Source organism: Papaver somniferum, chromosome 5 (genome assembly GCF_003573695.1).
Source record: "Papaver somniferum cultivar HN1 chromosome 5, ASM357369v1, whole genome shotgun sequence".
Taxonomy (NCBI): domain Eukaryota; kingdom Viridiplantae; phylum Streptophyta; class Magnoliopsida; order Ranunculales; family Papaveraceae; genus Papaver; species Papaver somniferum.
Window position 1 is genome coordinate 206,231,956 of NC_039362.1, and position 21,583 is coordinate 206,253,538.

At 37.9% G+C, this 21,583-nt stretch overlaps 3 protein-coding genes across 5 annotated transcripts; 2 read left to right on the plus strand and 1 right to left on the minus strand.

The window, feature by feature from the left end:
* The first annotated feature begins 203 nt into the window (after positions 1-203).
* LOC113284424 (histone acetyltransferase HAC1-like) lies at positions 204-14,229 on the plus strand. Of its 2 annotated transcripts, XM_026533880.1 has the most exons (18): positions 204-492; positions 724-837; positions 2,630-2,992; positions 3,376-3,481; positions 3,755-4,043; positions 4,123-4,584; positions 4,981-6,791; positions 7,403-7,699; positions 7,778-8,056; positions 8,418-8,546; positions 8,777-8,977; positions 10,133-10,275; positions 10,379-10,691; positions 10,975-11,114; positions 11,785-11,863; positions 12,018-12,407; positions 13,109-13,326; positions 13,444-13,558. In XM_026533880.1, the coding sequence occupies exons 3-18, from the start codon at positions 2,799-2,801 to the stop codon at positions 13,556-13,558; spliced, it is 5,166 nt and encodes a 1,721-aa protein (XP_026389665.1). In that variant the 5' UTR covers positions 204-492; positions 724-837; positions 2,630-2,798. The 2 variants fall into 2 exon arrangements, with proteins under 2 accessions (XP_026389665.1, XP_026389664.1); XM_026533879.1 differs by lacking the exons at positions 204-492; positions 724-837 and having other exon boundaries at positions 2,799-2,992; positions 13,444-14,229.
* Positions 14,230-14,301: 72 nt separating this feature from the next.
* On the minus strand, positions 14,302-18,012 carry LOC113284426 (ribosomal RNA small subunit methyltransferase H-like). 2 transcript variants are annotated; one of them, XM_026533882.1, is made up of 5 exons: positions 17,634-18,012; positions 16,461-16,706; positions 16,062-16,130; positions 15,056-15,248; positions 14,302-14,923 (listed from the first exon to the last, which is right to left on the minus strand). In XM_026533882.1, the coding sequence occupies exons 1-5, from the start codon at positions 17,976-17,978 to the stop codon at positions 14,526-14,528; spliced, it is 1,251 nt and encodes a 416-aa protein (XP_026389667.1). In that variant the 5' UTR covers positions 17,979-18,012; the 3' UTR covers positions 14,302-14,525. The 2 variants fall into 2 exon arrangements, with proteins under 2 accessions (XP_026389667.1, XP_026389666.1); XM_026533881.1 differs by having other exon boundaries at positions 17,493-18,012.
* Positions 18,013-18,917: 905 nt separating this feature from the next.
* LOC113284427 (nuclear intron maturase 3, mitochondrial-like) lies at positions 18,918-21,436 on the plus strand. Its single transcript, XM_026533883.1, has one exon. The coding sequence runs from the start codon at positions 18,982-18,984 to the stop codon at positions 21,220-21,222; it is 2,241 nt and encodes a 746-aa protein (XP_026389668.1). The 5' UTR covers positions 18,918-18,981; the 3' UTR covers positions 21,223-21,436.
* Positions 21,437-21,583: the final 147 nt, after the last annotated feature.

A 21,583-nucleotide genomic window follows, 5' to 3' on the forward strand; every position in this document is an offset into this window, starting at 1 on the left:
ACCAATAATACACCAACTTAAAAAAGAAAAAGAAAAAAAACAAAATTGCAAACACTTTAGGCTCAAGCAAAACTCCATCATGTGGTCAAAACGTTTTTTCTTTTTTAGAAATAACGGCGGAGAGAGAGTCTATGAGAAACCTGTAAGAATTTCCTTCTTTCCCCAAATTTTGTCCAAACAAAAACCCGAACCGGGACATTAAGAGGGGCTCGCTCGAGCCTTTAAATCAATACCAAATTTGATCCTCACTTTCTCTCTATTTTTATCGAACCCGAAATTGTTTTCAGCCCCCAAAACCAATCGGATTCACTCGTGGCGTTTTTAGTCGTCTTTTCCTTCTTCTTCTTCTTCCCCCTTTTTACTCTCTCCTTGTCGAAGAGGGTTTCGATTCGATAATTTCATTCATCAAAATTAGTATTTTATCATACCACCGATCGATTCCTTGCACCACCAATCGAACTTTGGTGTTTTTATTTGTTTAATTTGATTCAGGTTTGATTTTCAATTCCCCCCCTTTTTTATTAGGGTTTCTAGTTAGGGTTTGAACCCCAAAATTTTGAAATTTTCACTTTTGTTTCCTTTAATTAAGTAATAGTTGGTACTATATTTGTGGGGGTTGTTTTAATTTGAGTTACTTATTGTTAAGGAAAGAAAGTTTGTGTCTTTTGTTTGTTTGGGGTTTTGATGATCTCATTTTGTTTTTTTGGTTTGTGTGAATTGTAGTGATTACAAGTGATTGGGGTTCAAGTGTTTATTTTATTGACAAAGGAAGTGGATTTTTATTGAATTTAACCTTTGGGCGGTGAAAGAAGATTAGTGTTTTGGTGTGGCAAAAAGGTAAATCATTCTCTTTTATCTTTGTTGTTGCATTCAATTTTTTGAGCTTTATGATGTAATTTTTGATATTCAATAGAAGAAGTTGTTTTTGTACGAGTGAATTTGTAATATACTAGGTCATTGTGTTTCGGTAAGTTTAAGGTTAAAGTTGTTAATCGCAATAAATTCTCTTGCAAGTGTATCGGAGCTTTGGTGTTGTTTTTATGTCAATCAATCATCATATTTGGATGTAATGTTTGTTTCGTGTTAGAGTATTGTTGTGAGAGTATAAGATAAATGCAGTTAAAAATGCCCTTGATAGCCGTGGACAGAATTGTGTCTGGGCGATTATGTTGACTGATTGTTTATGAAAGGATTTAGGAGGAGATTTTAGTGCAGTTCTGATAAATGCGAAAAAGGAATATATCCTGTCATCCCTTCTACGTGGTATTGTCCGCATAGTACGGATTATATTTAGCTTTTTCACTTAATGTTATATATTACTTCCCTTCTTTTTGTGCTTCGAAGGGGAAAGAAAATCCTCGCCACTTCCGATTTTTGATTATTGTCACATTCAAGTTAGAACTTCACTTCTAGAGGTGCACATCTTTCCAGCAACAGTCGTTGAGTTTGTTACATCTGAAAATTAATTTAAATGTAGTTATCTGGTCTATGCATTGTGGAAACTCATTGTATTTCCAAAATCCGAAGGATGGAACATGCTGGTACAACCTTCTAAAACAAATTTCATTTTTATACATAATCGACAGATAGACTCAGTGAGGGTATGTTGTTACATTAACTTGAGTACACATTCCCTCTTTTTGAATATATAATGATAACGAAGGTGTCTGTATAGTATAATGAAAATACAGACGGAATTTAATGGATGCAATTATGCAAAAATATATCAGGTTTGCGTTGATTCTTTAGATAGAAACTTCATTACATCTTGTAACCCTACCATCTTTGTCACTTTCCGTCTTACTTAGATAAGAACTATCGGAGGTTTGTGTTGTGTCTCTATTTAGAGCGTGGAACCTACTGTTTGCAGCAGCTTTGATAGCATAGAAGATCCTTCGCGCGTAGGATGAGTTTTGGAGTATTGCACTATTAAAAGTAGGGTTTTCAATTTTTGTATCACTTCTTTTAGTTGCAAACAGTCCTTTTGTGGCATATTTTGGTCTAATATCGTTATGTACACTATCAGATTTATTACACCTTGGGATGGACTCGTCCTCTCATATCCCATGTAATACTTCTTATGTAACTTGGACTGACAATCTGCAATTATCTGGTTATAATATCATGTACAAATTCATGATTGGCATATATTTAAACTATTATCTGCAATTATCTGGATAATTGCAATTATCTGCAATTATCTGGTTATAATATTATGTAACTTGAGCATAGATCCATAAACAATCTTTTTCTGTTATAATATCATGTACAAATTCATGATTGGCATATATTTAAACAACCCAAAAAACCCAAAGTGGTATTCCTACTCTCTTAGTTATAATACTTCTTGTGATTGGGTAAGCTATTTATGTCAAGTTTGACGAGGAGATGCCTATGTTGAAGTTCTGTGTTAAAGTTGTTAGTAGTATGGATGGGTATGAATTAGTTTAACTTATTACTTACTTTTGGGATTTGATTAAAGCAAACATAACTTTGTATGTTGTATAACCTCAGTTGTCACTGAATTCAGAAGTTCTCATTTATGATATCTTACCTGGTCTATAATTTTGAAACATGTTTCTCATGTTTGTTGTTGAATATCTGAGCTTTATATGACTTTTCCCTACAGGGGTTACTGGATGATTTCCTGCTGTAGCTGTGTGTCCCATGGAACTTTAGTTCATGAAGACTTCAGCAAAGGGTTGTTTGTGCAATACAACTCTTGGTATTAGCAGCCTCAATGGTGGAATTGTCAAAACTTGTCACAACCTTCTTAAAGTCTAGCATACAGAATAAAGATGCACGCGCAGACCCATATGTCTGGACAGATATCAGGCCAAGTAACCAACCAAGTAGGCCCACAAATGTCTGGAATGCCACAACATAATGGCAGCTCACTAGCTCCGCAGATGCAGAATTATACTGGTTTCATTAATAATTTGGATATGGATCCCGAGGTTGATAGGTCACGCACCAAAATGCGGGAAAAAATGTAAGTTTCTAGTTGCTATTTTTTCATTGTTGTGAGTGTTGTTGTGCATATCTGAACAAGGGTCTTGGTTCTAGATTAAATTAATAACCTCAAGAAAATACATTTAAGTATAAAAACAAGAAAAAAAAAGTGTCCAAGTCTCTACTCATTATGACTACGTCACCACATGCACATGTACCTATATTACTATGGAAAGGTTGACTGGTTTTTGGGTATGGGTTATTCCAATTACTCTATTTTTGTTCATCAAGTTGCCATATTCTTCTCTTCGTCGATTATTATATGCTTTTTGAGCTACAGTTGGTTAATAGTCTATAGAAAATTTACTGAAATTAAAATTTGGTGTTTTAGTTAATTTTGCACTACCATTCTATCTTTCCCAGTTTATCACTTATGACGCAGCGGCCGGCTACTACAGAAATGCTTCCAAAGCTTAGAGATATGGTGAAGCGTTTGGATGATGGTCTATATAGGAACGCTTCCACTCAGGTCTGCTATTCTTGTTCTTGAACTTCGTGCCTTGTAGTGAGCTTGAACTTTGGATATCTGGATTTACTATTTTTGGGTCAAATGTTGCCTAAATAATTAAGAAGAAAGTCAAGTACAGATAGTCAAACATCTATCCTCACCTCACTACGATGACTCTTTTTTTGTAGCCCTTGTGCATTTTTTTTTGTTACAGTTAGAATATCTTTAAAGCTGCATAAGCTGCATCTATAGGTTGCGGATGATTCCAACTCATATATTCTTGGGTACATTTAGGAGGAGTACATGAACGTTGCTACATTGGAGCAGCGTTTGCGTGTTGTGGTCAGGCAAACCCAAGGTCAAAATCACAACCAGCAATTGCCTCACCCCAGTTCATCTTCCTCATCCGTTGGAACAATGATACCGACCCCTGGCATGTCACATCATAATGGAAATGTGAACTCAAGTATCACGTCTTCTATGCCCAATTCTATGATTGCTCCAACTGGTTCTAATACCTTGCAACAAAATACCTCTGGTTCTAGCGGTGGTGTACATGGTGGTTCCTTCAATTCATCCAATGGTAATTCTAACTCCTATGATTTTCGAGATGTTTGAGAGCTCACTTCTTCAAAACAGGGTAATAAGGTGTAGTTTTGCAGGAGGCCTTTCTAATGGATATGAACAATCACCAAGCGGTATCTCTTTTGGATCTGGTGGAGCTAACATGATGGCGCAAAGAATTCCAAGCCAAATGATTCCTACTCCAGGTTTGAGTAATACTCAGTCTTCTGTGAACCCTGAATCCATCAATAATGGAAGTGGATTTTCTGGGGTTGATTCATCAACAGTACCACAATCAAAACAGTACATTGGTGGCGGGAATAACAGTCGCATATTGCAAAGCCTGGGAGGTCAAGTAGGAATGATGAGATCTAATTTGCAGCAGAAGGCTTATGGGTTTTCAAATGGTGCTCTGAATGGTGGGTTAGGTGTTGGTAACAATATGCAACTGATGAATGGGCCTCCATCATCTGATGGCTATCTTACCGCGTCAGCATATAGCAACTCATCAAAACCTTTGCATCAACACTTCGACCAGCAACGCCAACAACTAATACCATGTACTCTCTTTCTCTCTCTCTCTCTCTGATATATGTGTACACATAATAGGTCAAGATCCGTTACAGAAATACTGGTAAGTAATTTGCACAGACTGTGGGGGCCCCACATGGAGACATCTAAATGCTGATTTTGGCTGGGATGAGTTCTTCACCATATTTTATTTACCTGAAACAACTTTGAGATGGTTTTCTGTAAGGATGACCTCCCTCGTAGAACATCCAGACCAAAACAAGTCCCTGATTCATCTACATGTGGGCCTGCGGGCGCTTAATGCTTCATGAATGGAATTCCTGGCATTCCTGGCCATGTGTGCTCGTGTATATATATGTGTATATCATGCATTTAAGGTCTCTTTGTTCACACACAAACTAAGGCAAGTATCTTTCTGTATGCAGCAGCGTTGTCCCAGCAAATGGGTCCAATGGCAGGTGATGGATATGGATTAAGTTCTGCTGATTTGTCTGGTTCTGGGAACTTATATGGTGGTCCGACCTCTATTGGGTCTGCAATGGATAACCAAAATATAAATGCTGCGAGCATGCAGCCCAAGTCAAAAACTAACCCGACGATGATGGTCAATCAACCTAATCAGCAGGCAATGAAACAAGTGAAGCCTCAGATGATTGATCATTCATCAAAAGCGAGTTTTCAACCGGCTCATTCTTCTCATCAACAGATACCGAAGTTTCAGCCGCAACAATTTCAGCAGAACCATAATCAGCTCCACCAGCAACAATTCGTCCAGCATCAGAATATGCAAAAACAGCAAAATCAGCATCACCAACAGCTTCTGTTGAAGAATGATGCTCTAAGGCAGGCTCAACTATCTCATCTAGGAGAAAATATGGTAGAGCATGGAACTGAGACTCATAATAATGAAGTTCTACAATCACAAGATCCGGATCAGTTTCAACTTTCTGATCTACAAAGTCATTTCCAGCAGAATTCTGGTGCTCCAAATTATCAGTTACCGCCCCAGAACTCTCAGCATATACAACAAACAATACAACCCCACGATCAAGCTGCCGAAGCTCAAAGTAATTTTAGTTGTTTCTCTGCTAGTCCCCAATCAGAAGCACTATTACAGGGTCAATGGAATATTCAGTCGCATGAGAAGGTGCAGAAATTAGACCAGCCAATGCACGAGCAACATATCCAAGAGGAATTTCACCAAAGAATAACAGAACAAGATGAAGCTCAACGACCCCATCATTCTTCGGAAGGATCTCTTACTGGTCAAATTGCTGCTTCTGGAAGCATTATGGTACCCTCAACATCCAATGTTGCCGCTGGCGCCAGTGACAATGCAGACAAGGAGAAATTGTGTCTCCAACAACAAAAGTGGTTGTTGTTTTTGTGCCATGCTCGTAAATGTACAGCTCCTGAAGGAAAGTGCCCTGAACGTAATTGCGTAAAGGGACAGAAGTTTTTAAAGCACGTACGAGACTGCAGTGTGCAACAACAATGTCCAGTTAAAAATTGTTCTGTTTCCAGGAAATTGATTAATCATATTCAAAGGTGTCGAGACGCGGCATGTCTGGTTTGTGTTCCTGCCCGTATTGCTGCACACAAAAGTAAGTCAGGCGGTCGCGCTCTGTCTGTCAATACTGCTTTACCAAATTCAGCGAGTGGATCTTGGAAACCCGTTCATACTGGAGATAGTGCTAGGTTGATGACAGCGAAGACTAGTTCATCAACTACTGAGGCTACACACGAGTCGCAGTCTTCGTTGAAACGCATGAAGGTGGAACACCCATCTTCTTCTCATGTTCCTAAAGTTGAATGTTCTCCTGTATTAGTTCCTGCAATGAGCCAGCTTCATGTTTCCCATGTCGAACATACTCAAGCAAGTCAACATGTCGACCTTCCAGTGGCTTCGATACCGAAGGTTATTGATGTGAAAACAGAGAAAGTTTTTGGGCGAGGGAACCCTTGTTCGAAGGAGGTCCGGAAAGATGAATCTGACGATGTTTGTATAATGAGGACCGATATTGGATCCGTCATCCCAAATGAGACTGGTAAGCTTGCAAAACAAGAGAGCATGAAAGTTGAGAAAGAGGTTGAACAAGAAAGTACTGCTGTTCCTACTGAAAGTGTACCTGGGAAATCTGCAAAGTCAAAAGTGAAGGGTGTATCTTTGACTGAACTGTTCACTCCAGAGCAAATAAGAGAGCACATTAAGGGTCTCAGGCAGTGGGTCGGTCAGGTGAGCGTACTAATATATTTGATATTTCTTCTTCATTTTTTTTTTTTTAGTTTTAGATTGTTAGACAAACATGTATTTGTTAGATGCGCGGAAAGTATACCCAAACTGAAAGATCGTGAGACAGCACCTCTTGATTCATTCTAGTTAGAAAGGAAACTATAAAAGACCCACTATCCTATTTCCATTGCAATCCATGACATGGATTTCTTGTTTGCCTATTTCAAATGAGGTAAACATTCTGGTCTTCCAGTAGATTCGTCTATAGTACCTTATGTAGAAACAAGCCTCTTTTAGTAACGCCTTCAGTTCCAAATTTGGATTCTTTGGACGCGGTAGAGAAAGTTACAGAGTTCAATGAGTTCTTGATGCATTCCCACCTGTTCTTTAAAGTCCATCGAGCAAAACCTGATTTATACAGTTGAATAGCAGAATTCGGAAAAAAAATGCACAAAATCAATTAATCGCCCATTGCCACCCTCCGAGCATCTTTCTACAAGTTTTTTACAGTGTGTGTTGTAGTCCTAAAATCAGATGCATATAGGGTTCTGTGAATTTATATCATAATAACAAGGAAACTAGTCAATTTATTTCTTTTTTCTACTCAATTGCAGAGCAAAGCGAAGGCTGAAAAAAACCAAGCAATGGAACATACGATGAGTGAGAATTCTTGTCAATTGTGTGCAGTGGAAAAACTTACATTTGAACCTCCTCCTATATATTGCACACCTTGTGGTGCTCGAATAAAGCGAAATGCAACTTTTTATACCATGGGAACTGGTGAGACCAGGCATTTCCTTTGCATTCCTTGCTATAATGAGGCTCGTGGTGACAGTATCGAGGTTGATGGACATCCAGTTCCGAAGTCGAGGCTTGAAAAGAAGAGAAATGATGAAGAAACTGAAGAATGGGTAAGTACTTGTAGCTCTTTCCATTTCTGTTGCATGTTCATTGTAAGACTTGGTTATGACTATTTTTTCCATGTGCAGTGGGTCCAATGTGATAAATGTGAAGCTTGGCAACATCAAATATGCGCTCTCTTTAATGGACGTAGAAATGATGGTGGGCAGGCTGAGTATACTTGCCCGAACTGCTACATAGGAGAGGTCGAAAGAGGAGAGAGAAAGCCATTGCCTCAAAGTGCTGTTCTTGGTGCAAAAGATTTGCCGAAAACAACACTAAGCGACCACATAGAGTCACGGCTTTTCAAGCGTTTAAGGCAGGAGAAACTAGAAAGAGCGCGGTACCATGGAAAGAGTATAGACGAGGTGATTTTCTTAGTTCAGTGCTGATATAATTATTAAGAAGCTAGCCTAACCAATGGGTGGAAAATCATCTTTTTTTTTGGATAAGGTGCAGCTGTTTTTGAAAGTGGTTGCACATTTGATATTTTCTTATATGTCAAACTCTGCATTATGCATGTTACTGATTTTACAAGCTCATATGTATTATATTATTCTTTGTAAACATTTTGTCCAGGAAAGGCTCCATTTACTCTCTTTAGTGTCATCAAAACAACAATAGTACATGTTTCTGAAGTTAAACTGATTGCTTTAGGATAAGTGATTTATATGAAACATCATTTCTGCTGTTATCAGTGACGTGAGCTAACTACAGTTGGTATTGCAGGTCCCAGGAGCAGAATCACTTGTTGTCAGAGTCGTGTCTTCTGTTGATAAAAAGTTGGAAGTGAAGCAGCAGTTTTTGGAAATCTTCCGAGAAGACAATTATCCTTTAGAATTTCCTTACAAATCCAAGGTGTTTACAACTTACCCTCGTATTTTACCATGATTTGTTGGATTCTTTTGTATGATGGATCATGAAATATGAAAACATATTTGTCTTTCCCTGATATGCGCAAACAGGCTTGATGTTACAGTAGTCACAAAATTTGTTTCTTAAATTTACAATTTATAGAAAGAATTATTTGTGGTCTTGATGGCTCCTAGAGGACCTGGATATGATGTATTAGACAATGTTTCTTTCAGGTTGTTCTGTTGTTTCAAAAGATTGAGGGCGTAGAAGTGTGCCTTTTTGGCATGTATGTTCAGGAATTTGGCTCAGAATGTCAGTACCCAAACCAGCGGCGTGTATATCTTTCTTATCTGGATTCTGTCAAATACTTCAGACCTGAAATAAGAACTGTTAGTGGGGAGGCACTTCGTACTTTTGTTTATCATGAAATTCTGGTAATAATTTGGATTTCTATCTGTTCAATTATATGTTTTGCTTTAATATTTTCTCATATTTTATTTTGCTGTTCGCCTTTTTATTTGTTCGTACTGTAAATAGAAAGTAGGGAAAGGGACAGCGGTATGTGACCATAAGACAAGACCGGATTGTAGGTCCACATTGTCTAAGGCTGGTTCATGCTGAGTTAAGGCTTAGGGGTGGAAATATAATTCTCTTGACACTGGTGTAGGATTCAAGGCTATAATGACATGTGATTTTTCTGAGAATGACCTCTATAGTGACTAATATTCTCACAAAAAGTCAGCCTTGAATCACCATTACTTGGACATATGTGGTATCCATATAGAGCGAGGTTCTTAGTTAAGTCCGGTTCCATTTGACACGATAGCCACATGTAGACGAAATAGAATTTTAAGTTTTGACACAGTGTTCTACTTGCCATGTGGATATCTTCACCAGTCGGCCATTTCTAAAATCACAGTCAATGTTAGAAACTGCTTGCCTGAATGCGGTTTCAAGGCGTCGCCTCACATTGCTAAAAGTACAATGGTAGAAAAATCAAATCAATAAATCTATAAAATTTACAAGTTGTCAATTAGTCTCTCTGAAACATAGATATTAAGAGTAGGCACACACACAATTTGTCATCTCTGCATGTTACTGTAGCCTCCATTTTGTTTATTCATCTCCTCAGTTGTATTTCAACATGATTCGTTTTCTGTGTATAATCCAAGACTGATCTAAAAGATATTTTCTAGACCCTTTACAGGAAAAATAACAAAACTGTCTATGCCACTACGTTCTCAGGCGTAGTTCAGAGAATTTGTAACATCAAAAGGTACAAATATTTAGAGAGGCTCAAGAGGCTAAGTGATAAAGGTGGTTTTATTTTCGTGGCGCAGATGTGCCTGTAGGCATGCCTCAAAATGTGTTTAACACTAATCACAATTTATTATTAAGTATAGATTGACCTAGTTGCGATTGTTACTTAGCGGGGTTAGAAGCGAATTGGTGAGGCTGTTTAGACAAGAACTTGATTTTTCCAAAAAAAAAAAGAAGAAGAAGAAACCTGATGTGTATATATGTTTTTGTATAAACCTTCGGGTTGGAAATAACGGTGTCTTTCCTTTTCTTTTTTTTTTTGTTCCCAGATAGGATACCTTGAGTATTGCAAGTTACGAGGCTTCACAAGCTGCTATATATGGGCATGCCCTCCCCTGAAGGGTGAAGATTATATTTTGTATTGCCATCCGGAGATTCAGAAGACGCCGAAGTCTGATAAACTCAGGGAGTGGTGAGTCCATTAGGTTAAAAATTGTTTTGTTTCATTATAGCACTACTGAATTGTAGTCCTCACTAATGTCTTTTTGGGTATTGTTGGATTCTCTCCTGATCAGGTATTTGGCTATGCTTAGAAAAGCTTCAAAGGAGAACATTGTGGCTGAGCTCACTAATTTATATGACCATTTCTTTATCTCTACTGGAGAATGCAAGGCCAAGGTTACTGCTTCACGATTGCCATACTTTGACGGTGATTATTGGCCTGGTGCTGCCGAAGATATGATCAATCAACTCCGACAAGAGGAGGACGGGAGAAAATTACAAAAGAAAGGGAAAACGAAAAAAATTATCACAAAAAGGGCTCTAAAAGCTGCTGGTCACACTGATCTTTCTGCAAATGCTTCAAAAGATGTTCTTTTAATGCAAAAGGTGATTTATACCCTAAGTGTTGCTACAGGTTGATCAATTTCTTTACTGGTAACTATTGGTGATTTGTTGGACGTTAGGGTATGGTTAAGTTTTGTAGTTTCCACACCCAACAGACTTTGCCACCTCCACTCGAAAAACACCTACTTTGGTCGCTTTTATCATCGGTGGAACTCTTATGAGTTTTAGCATGATTGGACCTCAGCTGTACAATGATAACTATTTTCTTCTTCTTCTTCTTGAGAATTGTTTTAGTTCTAAGTCTGTTATCATTTCTTTATTACAGCTTGGTGAGACCATATGCCCGATGAAAGAAGATTTTATAATGGTACACCTGCAACATTCATGCAGCCATTGTTGTAGTCTAATGGTGTCTGGGAACCGGTGGGTTTGCAACATTTGCAAAAGATTTCAGCTTTGCGACAAGTAAGCAATTCTCTATATCCAAAGTATCTAGCGATGCTTCGGAACTCCACTTTCTCAGTTCTAACATGAAAGCCATCTGTATACCTTCCCCACCCATATGCTACCTTTAATTTTAACTGTTAACTACAATAAAGATATATAGTTACTATCGTTTCTGTACTTTAGTTAAACCCATAAACAAATTTTTAAGCAGGGTGTCTGGATTAAGATTTTTACCAAACATAAGAAAAAGAACCTCACTGGCCAAATAATTAGCAGATTGACATAGTCCATAACTCTGAATATTACTGCTGAATAACATAATCCGTGCAAATGAACCACTAGGGTTGTGCTTAGAACAGTGGCAACTGGTGTTCAATCCATGTCACCCACAAGATCAACGGTTATTCATCAGAGTTAACCTTATAGTCACATCTGTCTCTCTCAAAATAGAAACAAAGAACTCTGTCTCTCAAAATAGAAACAAAGAATTATAAAGCTGAAATTTAACTGTTAAAATAAGATGAGAGAATCTTTTCCTTTTTTTTTTGTTTTTTAATGTCACTAATTTATAGTTCATATATGTAATCTCTCGTGTTACAAATGTACTAGTATAGTAAGTTCAATGATTGCTGATATTTGATGATAGCTTCTGCACCTCTTCTCAAAATGCCTTCATACTTTGTTGCAGGTGCCATGATGCGGAGCAGAAACTTGATGACAGAGAAAAACATCCTGTCAATAGCAGAGATAAACATGCTTTGTATCCGGTGAGTATTCAAATGCAAGTTTCTTTGTTGATTCTTGCCATACGATGCACAACTTCGTATTTCCTCAGGTTGTTTAGATCCATTTCAGGCAATCACATGTGTTCATTTCTAGATAAACACAAACCTATCTTTAATGCAAAATATATCTGATCAGGTTGAAGTGAAGGATGTGACACAAGATACTAAGGACAAGGATGAGATTTTAGAAAGTGAATTCTTCGACACAAGACAGGCATTTTTAAGTCTTTGTCAAGGAAATCATTATCAGTATGATACTCTGCGAAGGGCAAAACATTCGTCAATGATGGTTTTATATCATCTTCATAACCCAACTGCACCTGCTTTTGTTACTACATGCAACATGTGCCAGCAGGACATTGAAGCAGGTCAAGGATGGAGGTGTGAGATCTGCCCTGACTATGATGTGTGCAATCCTTGTTTCCAGAAGGATGGTGGTGCTGATCATCCTCATAAGTTGACGAATCATCCATCCGCCACTGAGAATGCACAGAACACAGAAGCTCGACAGAAGCGAGTGTTGCAGGTACGTAGATTTCCTTGCTTCTTCTGTTTAGTATGGGTCTTAGAGCATCCACAATTGGTATGGTTAAATGGTATGTATACTGTATGGAGGGGGTGGCAGTGAGAAGAGTAAACTAGTATATATATATATATGTGTGTACGATATATGTTAAACCCAATTGTTTGTATACCATATGCTAGACGAGGTTTTAAACTTCGCATGGCTAAAACTCTACTAATTAAATGGAACACGGGGTTTCGTTATAAGAAACACCGCCTGACTCTAGGATGAGTTTCGAACCCCGCCTAAAGTCTGCCTAGACTTCTAGGGTATATTTCATACTGCGCTTATCATATTTAACATTTTCTCCAATGTAGAATTATGACTTGTATACTATAACGCTGTGGTATATTTAACTTAAACCATACCATTTTAGCATACAACATTGTGGATGCTATTACGTGTGTGTCTTTTTCTTTGATACCCTGTTACTAGCTTTTTCTGTTGTAAACTGGTTCCACATTTCATGTTTCTGAGTAATTGATAACCAAGTTTGCTGAAGACTACGTGTAATTAGATGCTTGTTAAATAAAATCTGCTAGATAGGCATCTTCTTGCAAGGGTTATCTGGTGATGTTTAGACATTTTTCATCCGAATTTAGTATCTGATGACAGTCTGGTGAGTCTACAACTTCTCATATGATATTTGTTCTATACCGCAGCTTAGGAAAATGCTCGATCTTCTGGTGCACGCGTCTCAATGTAGATATCCACAATGCCAGTACCCCAACTGCCGTAAGGTTAAGGGGCTGTTTCGCCATGGTATACAGTGCAAAAAGCGTGCTTCTGGTGGCTGTGTTCTATGTAAGAAGATGTGGTATCTCCTTCAACTTCACGCTAGAGCATGCAAAGAATCAGAGTGCCATGTGCCGCGTTGCAAGTGCGTACATCTTTCAAGAAATTTTTTGTGATTTGATGTCGTAATACTAAAAAAAAAAGACCATTATCTGGATTTGTCCTCTCATAGCTTTACTGTTCCTTCGTTTTTGTTGTTCAGAGATTTGAAAGAGCATCTGAGAAGGTTGCAACAGCAATCTGATTCTCGACGTAGGGCAGCCGTGATGGAAATGATGAGACAACGAGCTGCAGAGGTTGCTGGGAACAATGGATGAACACCGCTTTGTACATAATGGGTGGACATCTGAATAGAGATACAGTGAAGCTGGGCAAAAGATCTTAGCTGCTCCTACAAATGATTATCCAATCAATGGAAATGTGTAGATGATGATGCCGAAAATATGAAGAGCAAGGAGTTGGGGCAGTAGGAAACCATTCCAGTTGAAGGGGATTTTTCATTGTGGAAAGGCAAGAGTGTTTATCATCGCCCTCAGATTCTTTTTGAGCAGAACAAAATGGGTTAATGGAGTATCATCTTGGATGGTGTGATCATTCTTGCCGTGGCTGCTGAAATTAGAATGTCCTTCCAACTTGGTGGTTGTACTTACAGAATGTTGTCTTGGGAGCCCCTCTGTTGAGGTGATTCTTTGATTTGTCCTCTTTTTTGTATTCCAGTGGCCATCATCCTTGTGTGGTGGGTGTACTATATTAAAGTTTTTCTAATTTGTCGAAGCCTTCCGGAGAGAAGAGAAATAGGGTAAAGAAAAAAAGTAAAAAAAGAACAATAGGGTGTCTGTCTATTTTGATTCTTTCTCTCATTTTGCTGGAAAAGGGAGGGGGTGGAGGCAAAGCATCTCCTCATTTGTTTCCAGCTGCCCCTTTTGATTTTGTAGAATACTGTTCTAATTTAATGTTGTGGAAAAGGAAATAAGTAGTAATTCTGAAACATTTCTTCTTGTTTTCTGCTATTGGCAACAAATTTTACCTGAATCCATTGTATCATATATTCATGTAGGAATTTCATGAAAATGTTATTTCAGTTGTCATATTTTTGAATGAAATCGGAGCGAAATTTTGATCCATTTTTGTTGTTGTTGTTATGTGATATCTGTAATGATGGCAAACCAATTTGCAAATTGGATGTCATTCATTAGAGTAACTATGATGAAACAATTTGACTTGGATTAAGAGATTACAGTACATTGGATAGTTTGGACTTCGGATGCTGTTATATATGAACACTCAAAACTTCTGAATCACCCTAAGTTTAGCACTCCTACATCTGCGATTCAATCGCTCTTCCTCTTCACAAGGTGTTATCGGTCTCTTTGTCAGGTTGATTCCTTTCCTTCCAATGATCTTCTGTTTGATCCATGTTTCTTTCACTTCCTCTCTTTTTGTGATAGTTTTCTCTTCCTTGAGTAGTCCATTACCATCTCCAACTTCAATGATGTCCAGAAAAGTCTTCTTCACAATCCTGTCTTCTAAACTGTGAAATGAGATAACAGCAAGCCTACCCCCAGGGGAGAGAGAATCGAAACACGCGTAAAGTGTATCCTCGAGTATCTTCAGTTCATCATTAACTGCTATTCTCAGCGCCTGAAATACTCGTGTTGCCGTCTTCATCCAACCCTGTCTCCCTGCATTCCCATTCAAAACGTACATGAGATGCTTTACTTCAAAATAGCTAGACAATATCATTTTAAGATCTGGAAGGGTAAAATTACTTTCACGTCATGCTTTGTTTTAACTTCCTAGATTGAATAACCTACCTGCTGACTGCGGAGTTGAACCACGAATAAGATTCCCCAATTCACTGGTGGAATGCAGACCCCCGTATGAACGAGCCTTCACAATTTTATTTTGCAGAGAGTACCAGTTGCTTTCCTCCCCATAATCTCGCAAAATTCGTCCAACTTCAGCCTCAGGCCAGGAGTTCAAAATATCTTCTGCTCTCAAAGTTGCCTGTGAGAAACCTGCTCAGATCAGTTAAAACGATCGAACTATTCTGAGATGAAAAGTTAGAACGTCTTACATGAAAAATATACACTTTCCAACCATTAATCAGAAGGAGTATGTTTTCCGCAACAGCAGATTAAGTTAAAGTAGAACCAACAGATTAAGGTGGATAACTGTTGGCAAGTAAATTGAAATTCCAGTATCAAATTGCAGGTCCGCAACAAAAAGATGATGGTTGCAGCATGTGTAGACATTGCGATGCAAGAAGGGTACGCACAAGTAACTCTATCATCTGATTTTAATAAACTGAAATAAGTTCATACCCACACCAAACTGAAAGATGATGATAACCTCTAGAGAGAGACATGCAGGGATTACCATATCTACAGACCAAATTAGTACGCCATACATGCTAATCATGTCTATTCATCATAACTTGCTTACCAGTATTACCAAGACTCCGGACCACAATTTTTTATTAGAAATTTCAAATTTGGTTTACCACATTACAACATAAATTTTCAAAGGTACTTCACAAGTCATTCTGCATTCAGGGCTAGTTAAAGTATGAGATCATGTTTCTAATTTTATGTAGGGTGTTAAGCTGGGCTGAAACCTGCTAAGGTGCCCTTACCAAACTAATAAAATTTGAGGTCAGATAAATGGGTTACACTGAAAACTGAATTATAAAAACGAGCTTCTGCAATCTTGTGCTTCCTTATTTCATCTTAGCTTTTTTCACTTGACTTAAAATTTCAATTCTCAGTGCAGGATATGAAAAGTTTCAATTAAAATGAATTAAATAGTTGAACTACGAACCTGAGGATCCATCCGCATATCAAGAGGTCCATCACAAAGCACACTGAACCCTCTTTCAGCATTGTTTACCTGTGCAAAATGATCTAAGAATAAAAAAATGTGCCACAGGTTCTAGTTTTAAAGGCAACACAAAGCAAGCCATACTCAAAAGAATTTTTTTTTCTCCTTTTTTTTCCAACTAATTTGGATTTAACAAGATTTGCAACACATGCTAAGTTGACTTAGGGAACCACTATTAAAATTACAAGATTTAGTAAGTGCAAGGAAATGGAAAATGCTAATCCTCATTCATCAATCTTTTGCCGGTTAACTCATGGTCAATCAACTAAACGAATATTGATAAATGAAGACTATACATGAAATAAGACTTCATGAAGGTACATATCTTAAAAGGCAAACCTGCATAGATGACATTCCCAAGTCCATTAAGATTCCATCAACACCGTGTGTCAAGATTTTCTCATCAATCTCGGAGAGAACAGATTTGATATCCTTGAAATTCTTATGACGTGTGATCACCTTCAACGCTGGAGCTTGCTCATTCAGATTTAAAACATCATTTATATGCAATTTAGCCTTTTCATGTGCTTTAGGATCAACATCCAATCCAACTAATAGCTCCAGTTCTGGATGGGCACTGATTATCTATTTTTCATTTCGAAAAAAAAAACAACAGAAAAGGCAGTTAGTGCAGTTTAATGCCTAAAGAAAACAGGTCCAAAAAAAAAAGAAAAAAGAGAGGCAGAGAAACATCTGGGGACAAAACATTGAGTAGCCGGCTTCCCGCTAATGCTTTGACAGGTGAGACTGAGATATTGTTTGCCCGAACAAACCTTAAACGCTGATGTCCCAAAGTCACAAAGTGCTTCAAGGGATTGAAACAAAGATATTGATTTTACTAAACTCACTATCACCTACTACATTCAGACTTCAGATAACAAATATGAATGAGAAAGGCTGGTAGTCATTGATCATACCAAACGAACTTAACAACCAACATAGACCTAAACTCCATAACTCCGAACATTTAATCAAACAGTCCAGCCTTAAACTAGTCAGTGGCTTAGTTGTATCTTTTCTCCTTTCTCATATCTACAGCTTACACTACACCCATGATCCATCAAAATGCACTTTAATTGAAGCCATTGATCATGTTGTATATAGAAGAACAACTATAATTTAACAAACAACCGCAATGTTTAACACAAAAAAACTAGTGCATGTCCATAATGAGCTAACCAACAAAAACGTATCTAGATTCTAGCCACATTTTGTTATTCTTGGATAGTAAATTATCAATATACAACAAAATTTATACTTCGTTTTCTGCAATGCGGTTGTTTCGATTTCGCAAACATTATAACATACAGTTGAAAGGCATTATCTACACAAAACAGCATGATAAGGGCAAGAAAATGTAGAGCCACTTACTGCAGACGAGTGACCAGCAGCACCAAGAGTACAATCAACAAAAGAACGAAGTGGAGACGGATGTTTTTCAAAAACCTCTAAAACCTCACCAAGCATAACAGGTATATGACTATTAATTTTACTGTTTTCTCCATGAATTACCAATTGGTGATGAAAATCTTCAGGTATTTCAAACTCCCTTTGTGAACGTGTCCTCCTCTTCAATTTCTCCTCTCCACCAGAAGAAGAAGAGGGAGAAGACCCCTTAGCTGTTTTCTTCTTCTTCTTGCTCTTGCTTTTGTCACTGACAGTATTTGTGATAAGAGTGGTTTTACTGACACTGGAATATGGTCTAAAACTATGGGAATTATTGAGATTAAAGTTGTAATTTTTGGTGCTGGAAAAGAAGAATTTCAATGCTGGTATTGCTTTTATTGATTTGGAAAATGAATTTAAGGGTAAAACAGAGGAGAAGAGGAACAGCTTTGTTGCTCTAGCTGAGGCCATTCAGCTCCGCCCTAAAGAGAGAAATTGAGTGAAGGGAGACGGTGGGGGTGAGAAAACAAAACAAAAAAGGAGCCTCCTTTATTAGGAAGGCTATTATTGGGGCGTCACATTCCATTAGAAGGGCGTCATCTAATAGGACAAAAACGGGTCATTCAGAAGTAATATCAAAAACCCCTTATTTCAAATAATTTTGTAATGACCAAATAACCCTTTAATTAATTTTAATTTTATTTAATTTAATTAGATAATAATTAATTTCTACGCTTGGAATCGATCCAAACCTGGACGTAAAACCAATTTTTACGATTGGAATCAATCAAAACCTGGACGTAAAATCAATTTCTACGGTTGGAATTAAAAGGAACCTGGACGTAAAATTGAAATTTACGGCTAGGTTGACGAAAAGAAAATTTAGTAAACTAAACCTAGACGTAAAATTGAAAATTACGGTTGGAATTCAACTGAACCTGGACGTAAAATCACTTTTATGGTTGGAATTAAAAGAAAATTGGACATAAAATTGAAAATTACGGTTGGAATTCAACTAAACCTGGACGTGAAATCACTCCTATGGTTGGAATTAAAAGAAAACTGGACGTAAAATCGGATTTTACGGTTGGAATTAAAAGAAACCTGGAAGTAAAACGAGCTTCTACGGTTGGAAACTAATCCAAACCTGGACGTTAAACTACATGCAAATAAAATTTTACGATTGGAATTAATCCTAACCTGGACGTAAAATCACTTCTACGGTTTTTAAGTTTTATTTTAGCTAAAGGGTAAGCTAGACATTTTGTATATGTGTTAGGATATCCCATAACTATTTTTTTTGAACATTAAGAATCCAAGTGAAGCCCTTCTACTGGAGTGTGACGCCCCAATAATTGCCTTCTTTATTTGGGTCGAGGACACTTACCTCTATATCGTGGGACTAAAAGACCCACCCAATAATAAAAGAGCTCCCTTTTTTGTATGTGCTACTTCAATTCAATTCTTCATCAGTATGAAACTATCTTCATTAAGAATTAGGGTTTTAAATCTCTGCACCCATTTCAGATGTCACTCCAGCTTAGCTACAAACCCTTTGAAACCCATTAACAGCACAGAGCTTGAAACCTTAGTACTCCAACAATACAAACAAGGTAAATTCTATAACCTAATTGAAAATGTCATTTCTAAACCTACTGTTCTTCTTGCTTCTTGTAGAAATCTATCAAATAATGAATCAATCAGTGAATATTATGTTTCTAAGAGAATCTCAATTGATGAAATTTCTGATGAGCTTAGACAGAACAGATTCAATGTGAAAGAATGTTGTGTTAAAATGGTGGCTAATAGAATAAAAGGAGAGTCTTTTATTTTACCTAATTTGAAAATGAAAGTTTTGATTGAAGCTATTAGGATGGTATTAGAGATTGTTTATGATAAACGTTTTGCAACTTTTGCTTATGGTGGGCGTGTTGGAATGGGTAGACATACTGCTATTAGGTACTTGAAAACAACTGTACAGGACCCTAGTTGGTGGTTTAAGGTTTCGTTTAAGCCCCATAGTGTGTTTGATGATAAACATGTTTGTAGATTATGTTTGATTGTCGAAGAGAAGATAGACGATAAGTTTTTGATTGAGTTGATAAAGAAGTTTTTTGAATTTGAAGCATTGAGGATTGAGTTAGGTGGTTCTTGTATGGGTAGAGGTTTTCCTCAAGAGAGTAGCTTGAATTCGATGCTTGTGAATGTTTACTTTGATGGTTTCGACAAAGAAATGCAAGAGTTTCGTAAGAAGATTGATAGGAAGGAGAAGAAGTTAAGTGTTGATTCGGTTGGGGGTAGAGTTTTTCATAAGCCTGAAAGGGTGTATGCAGTTAGATATTTAGATGAGATACTAGTGATAACGTCTTCGTTTTCTAAAAGACATGTGGTGGGGTTGAAAAATGAAGTAGTGAAGTTCTTAGAAGGGGTGTTGGAGATGGAGGTAGATAAATTGGAGACGGCTATCCATAGTTCTGTTTCGGAAAAGATCGATTTTTTGGGGATGGAGCTTCAGGCAGTCCCACCTTCGGTTTTGCATCCACGTCCGTCAGAAAAAGAAATTAGAGCAAGGAAGAAGTACAATAGACAAAAAGAGATGAAACTGTTGGAATTGAAAAATGCCAGAGCGACTAGGAGGAGGAAACGGGGGTTGAAGATAGTTGAACATGTTTTTAAGAAAGTGAAGCGAGGTGATGTATTCAAATTTGATTATCAGATAGAGAGAGAGGTGCGAGAGATTTTTAGAAGTTGGGGTGACGAAACAGTGCAGGAATTCTTTCAGTCTTTGGAGGATCGAGCTGATTGGCACCGGAAGTTCACAGGTGGTGACTTTTTCACTCTGAGAAACATTAGAAGTCAATTGCCATGTGAACTTGTGGATGCTTACGACCAGTTCCAGGAACAAGTGGATAAACACTTAACACCTTTGAAGGCGAGGAACGCCTTGGAGGAAGTTGGAAAGCAAGTAGAAGAAGAAGAGAAAAAGAACTATGCAGAGAGCATTGTTGATGATTTAACAAAGTTGTGCATGAAAGTAGTTGCACCTCCAGAGCTCATAAGGAAAGCAGTTAAGCTGGCTGGATTTACAAACTCAATGGGTCGTCCCAGACCAATCAAATTACTCATTTGTTTGGAGGATGCTGATATCATTAAGTGGTACGCAGGTGTGGGGAGGAGATGGCTCGAATATTTTTGTTGTTGCCGCAACTTTAAACTGGTGAAAACTATTGTTTCTTATCACATGAGATTCTCGTGCATATTGACACTGGCAGAAAAGCACGGCTCCACAAAACTCGAAGCTATTAGGCATTACACAAAGGACTTAAAAACATCTGATATGGCTGGTGGAGAAGAAGTATACTTTCCCACAGAAAAGGAGGTCAAGATGATGGGTGATAAAAACCTTACGGATCCGAAACCTGTGGATGGGGCCTTAACAATGGCTGTGGTCAGATTGGCTGTCGACGAGCCTAAGTCATATTGTATGGCTCATTTCTGTGATAGAGAAGAAACTGCTCTTTATCGGATCCGCTTGCTGCAGAACCGTCTCAACGTCGATCCAATAAACACAGAGAAGTGGGTTCCTGGAATGGGTGCTATTCATGAAAGCCTGAACCGCAAGTGCCTGTCTCTTTGTTGCGACCATCTAAGCGACTTATACTTGGGTAAAATCACCCTGCAGGATATCGATTGTACAGCATTTGTGAACGTGTAATAAGTGCTATGGATATTCCCTCTGTCTCCATTGGTCTTAGATCATAAGATTTGGACCAAATCATAGGAATTTTGAAAGCGTAGTGTAACTTAAATGAAAATTATTGGCTGACATCAGTGGCATGTTATGCAGCACAGATACAGAGACTACCAGGCCTGGAAATTTTGGAGAGGTTTTGCATCATGCAATTATGCTGAAGTGCGGTCCAAAACTTTTACTAGGTGAAAAAGGAAATTCGCATTAGGTGAAAGAAACTACCACCAGCATAAAAATTGTACTGGTAGAACCATGTGCATAAATTCTTGTTAAGAGCTCACTCTCTTTAGATTTAAATGGACAGAATTATTAAAGAGCTCACTCT

Excerpts from the sequence above, each read along its gene's own strand:
- LOC113284424 (XM_026533880.1), top strand. The coding sequence starts at position 2,799 with ATGCACGCGCAGACCCATATGTCTGGACAGATATCAGGCCAAGTAACC. Across the intron at positions 3,482-3,754 it reads ATAGGAACGCTTCCACTCAG|GAGGAGTACATGAACGTTGC; the intron begins GTCTGCTATTCT and ends GGGTACATTTAG. Across the intron at positions 4,585-4,980 it reads ACGCCAACAACTAATACCAT|CAGCGTTGTCCCAGCAAATG; the intron begins GTACTCTCTTTC and ends TTCTGTATGCAG.
- LOC113284426 (XM_026533881.1), bottom strand. The coding sequence starts at position 17,978 with ATGGCCTCAGCTAGAGCAACAAAGCTGTTCCTCTTCTCCTCTGTTTTA. Across the intron at positions 16,131-16,460 it reads TGGGAATGTCATCTATGCAG|GTAAACAATGCTGAAAGAGG; the intron begins GTTTGCCTTTTA and ends CATTTTGCACAG. Across the intron at positions 15,249-16,061 it reads ATATGCGGATGGATCCTCAG|GCAACTTTGAGAGCAGAAGA; the intron begins GTTCGTAGTTCA and ends GGTTTCTCACAG.
- LOC113284427 (XM_026533883.1), top strand. The coding sequence starts at position 18,982 with ATGAAACTATCTTCATTAAGAATTAGGGTTTTAAATCTCTGCACCCAT.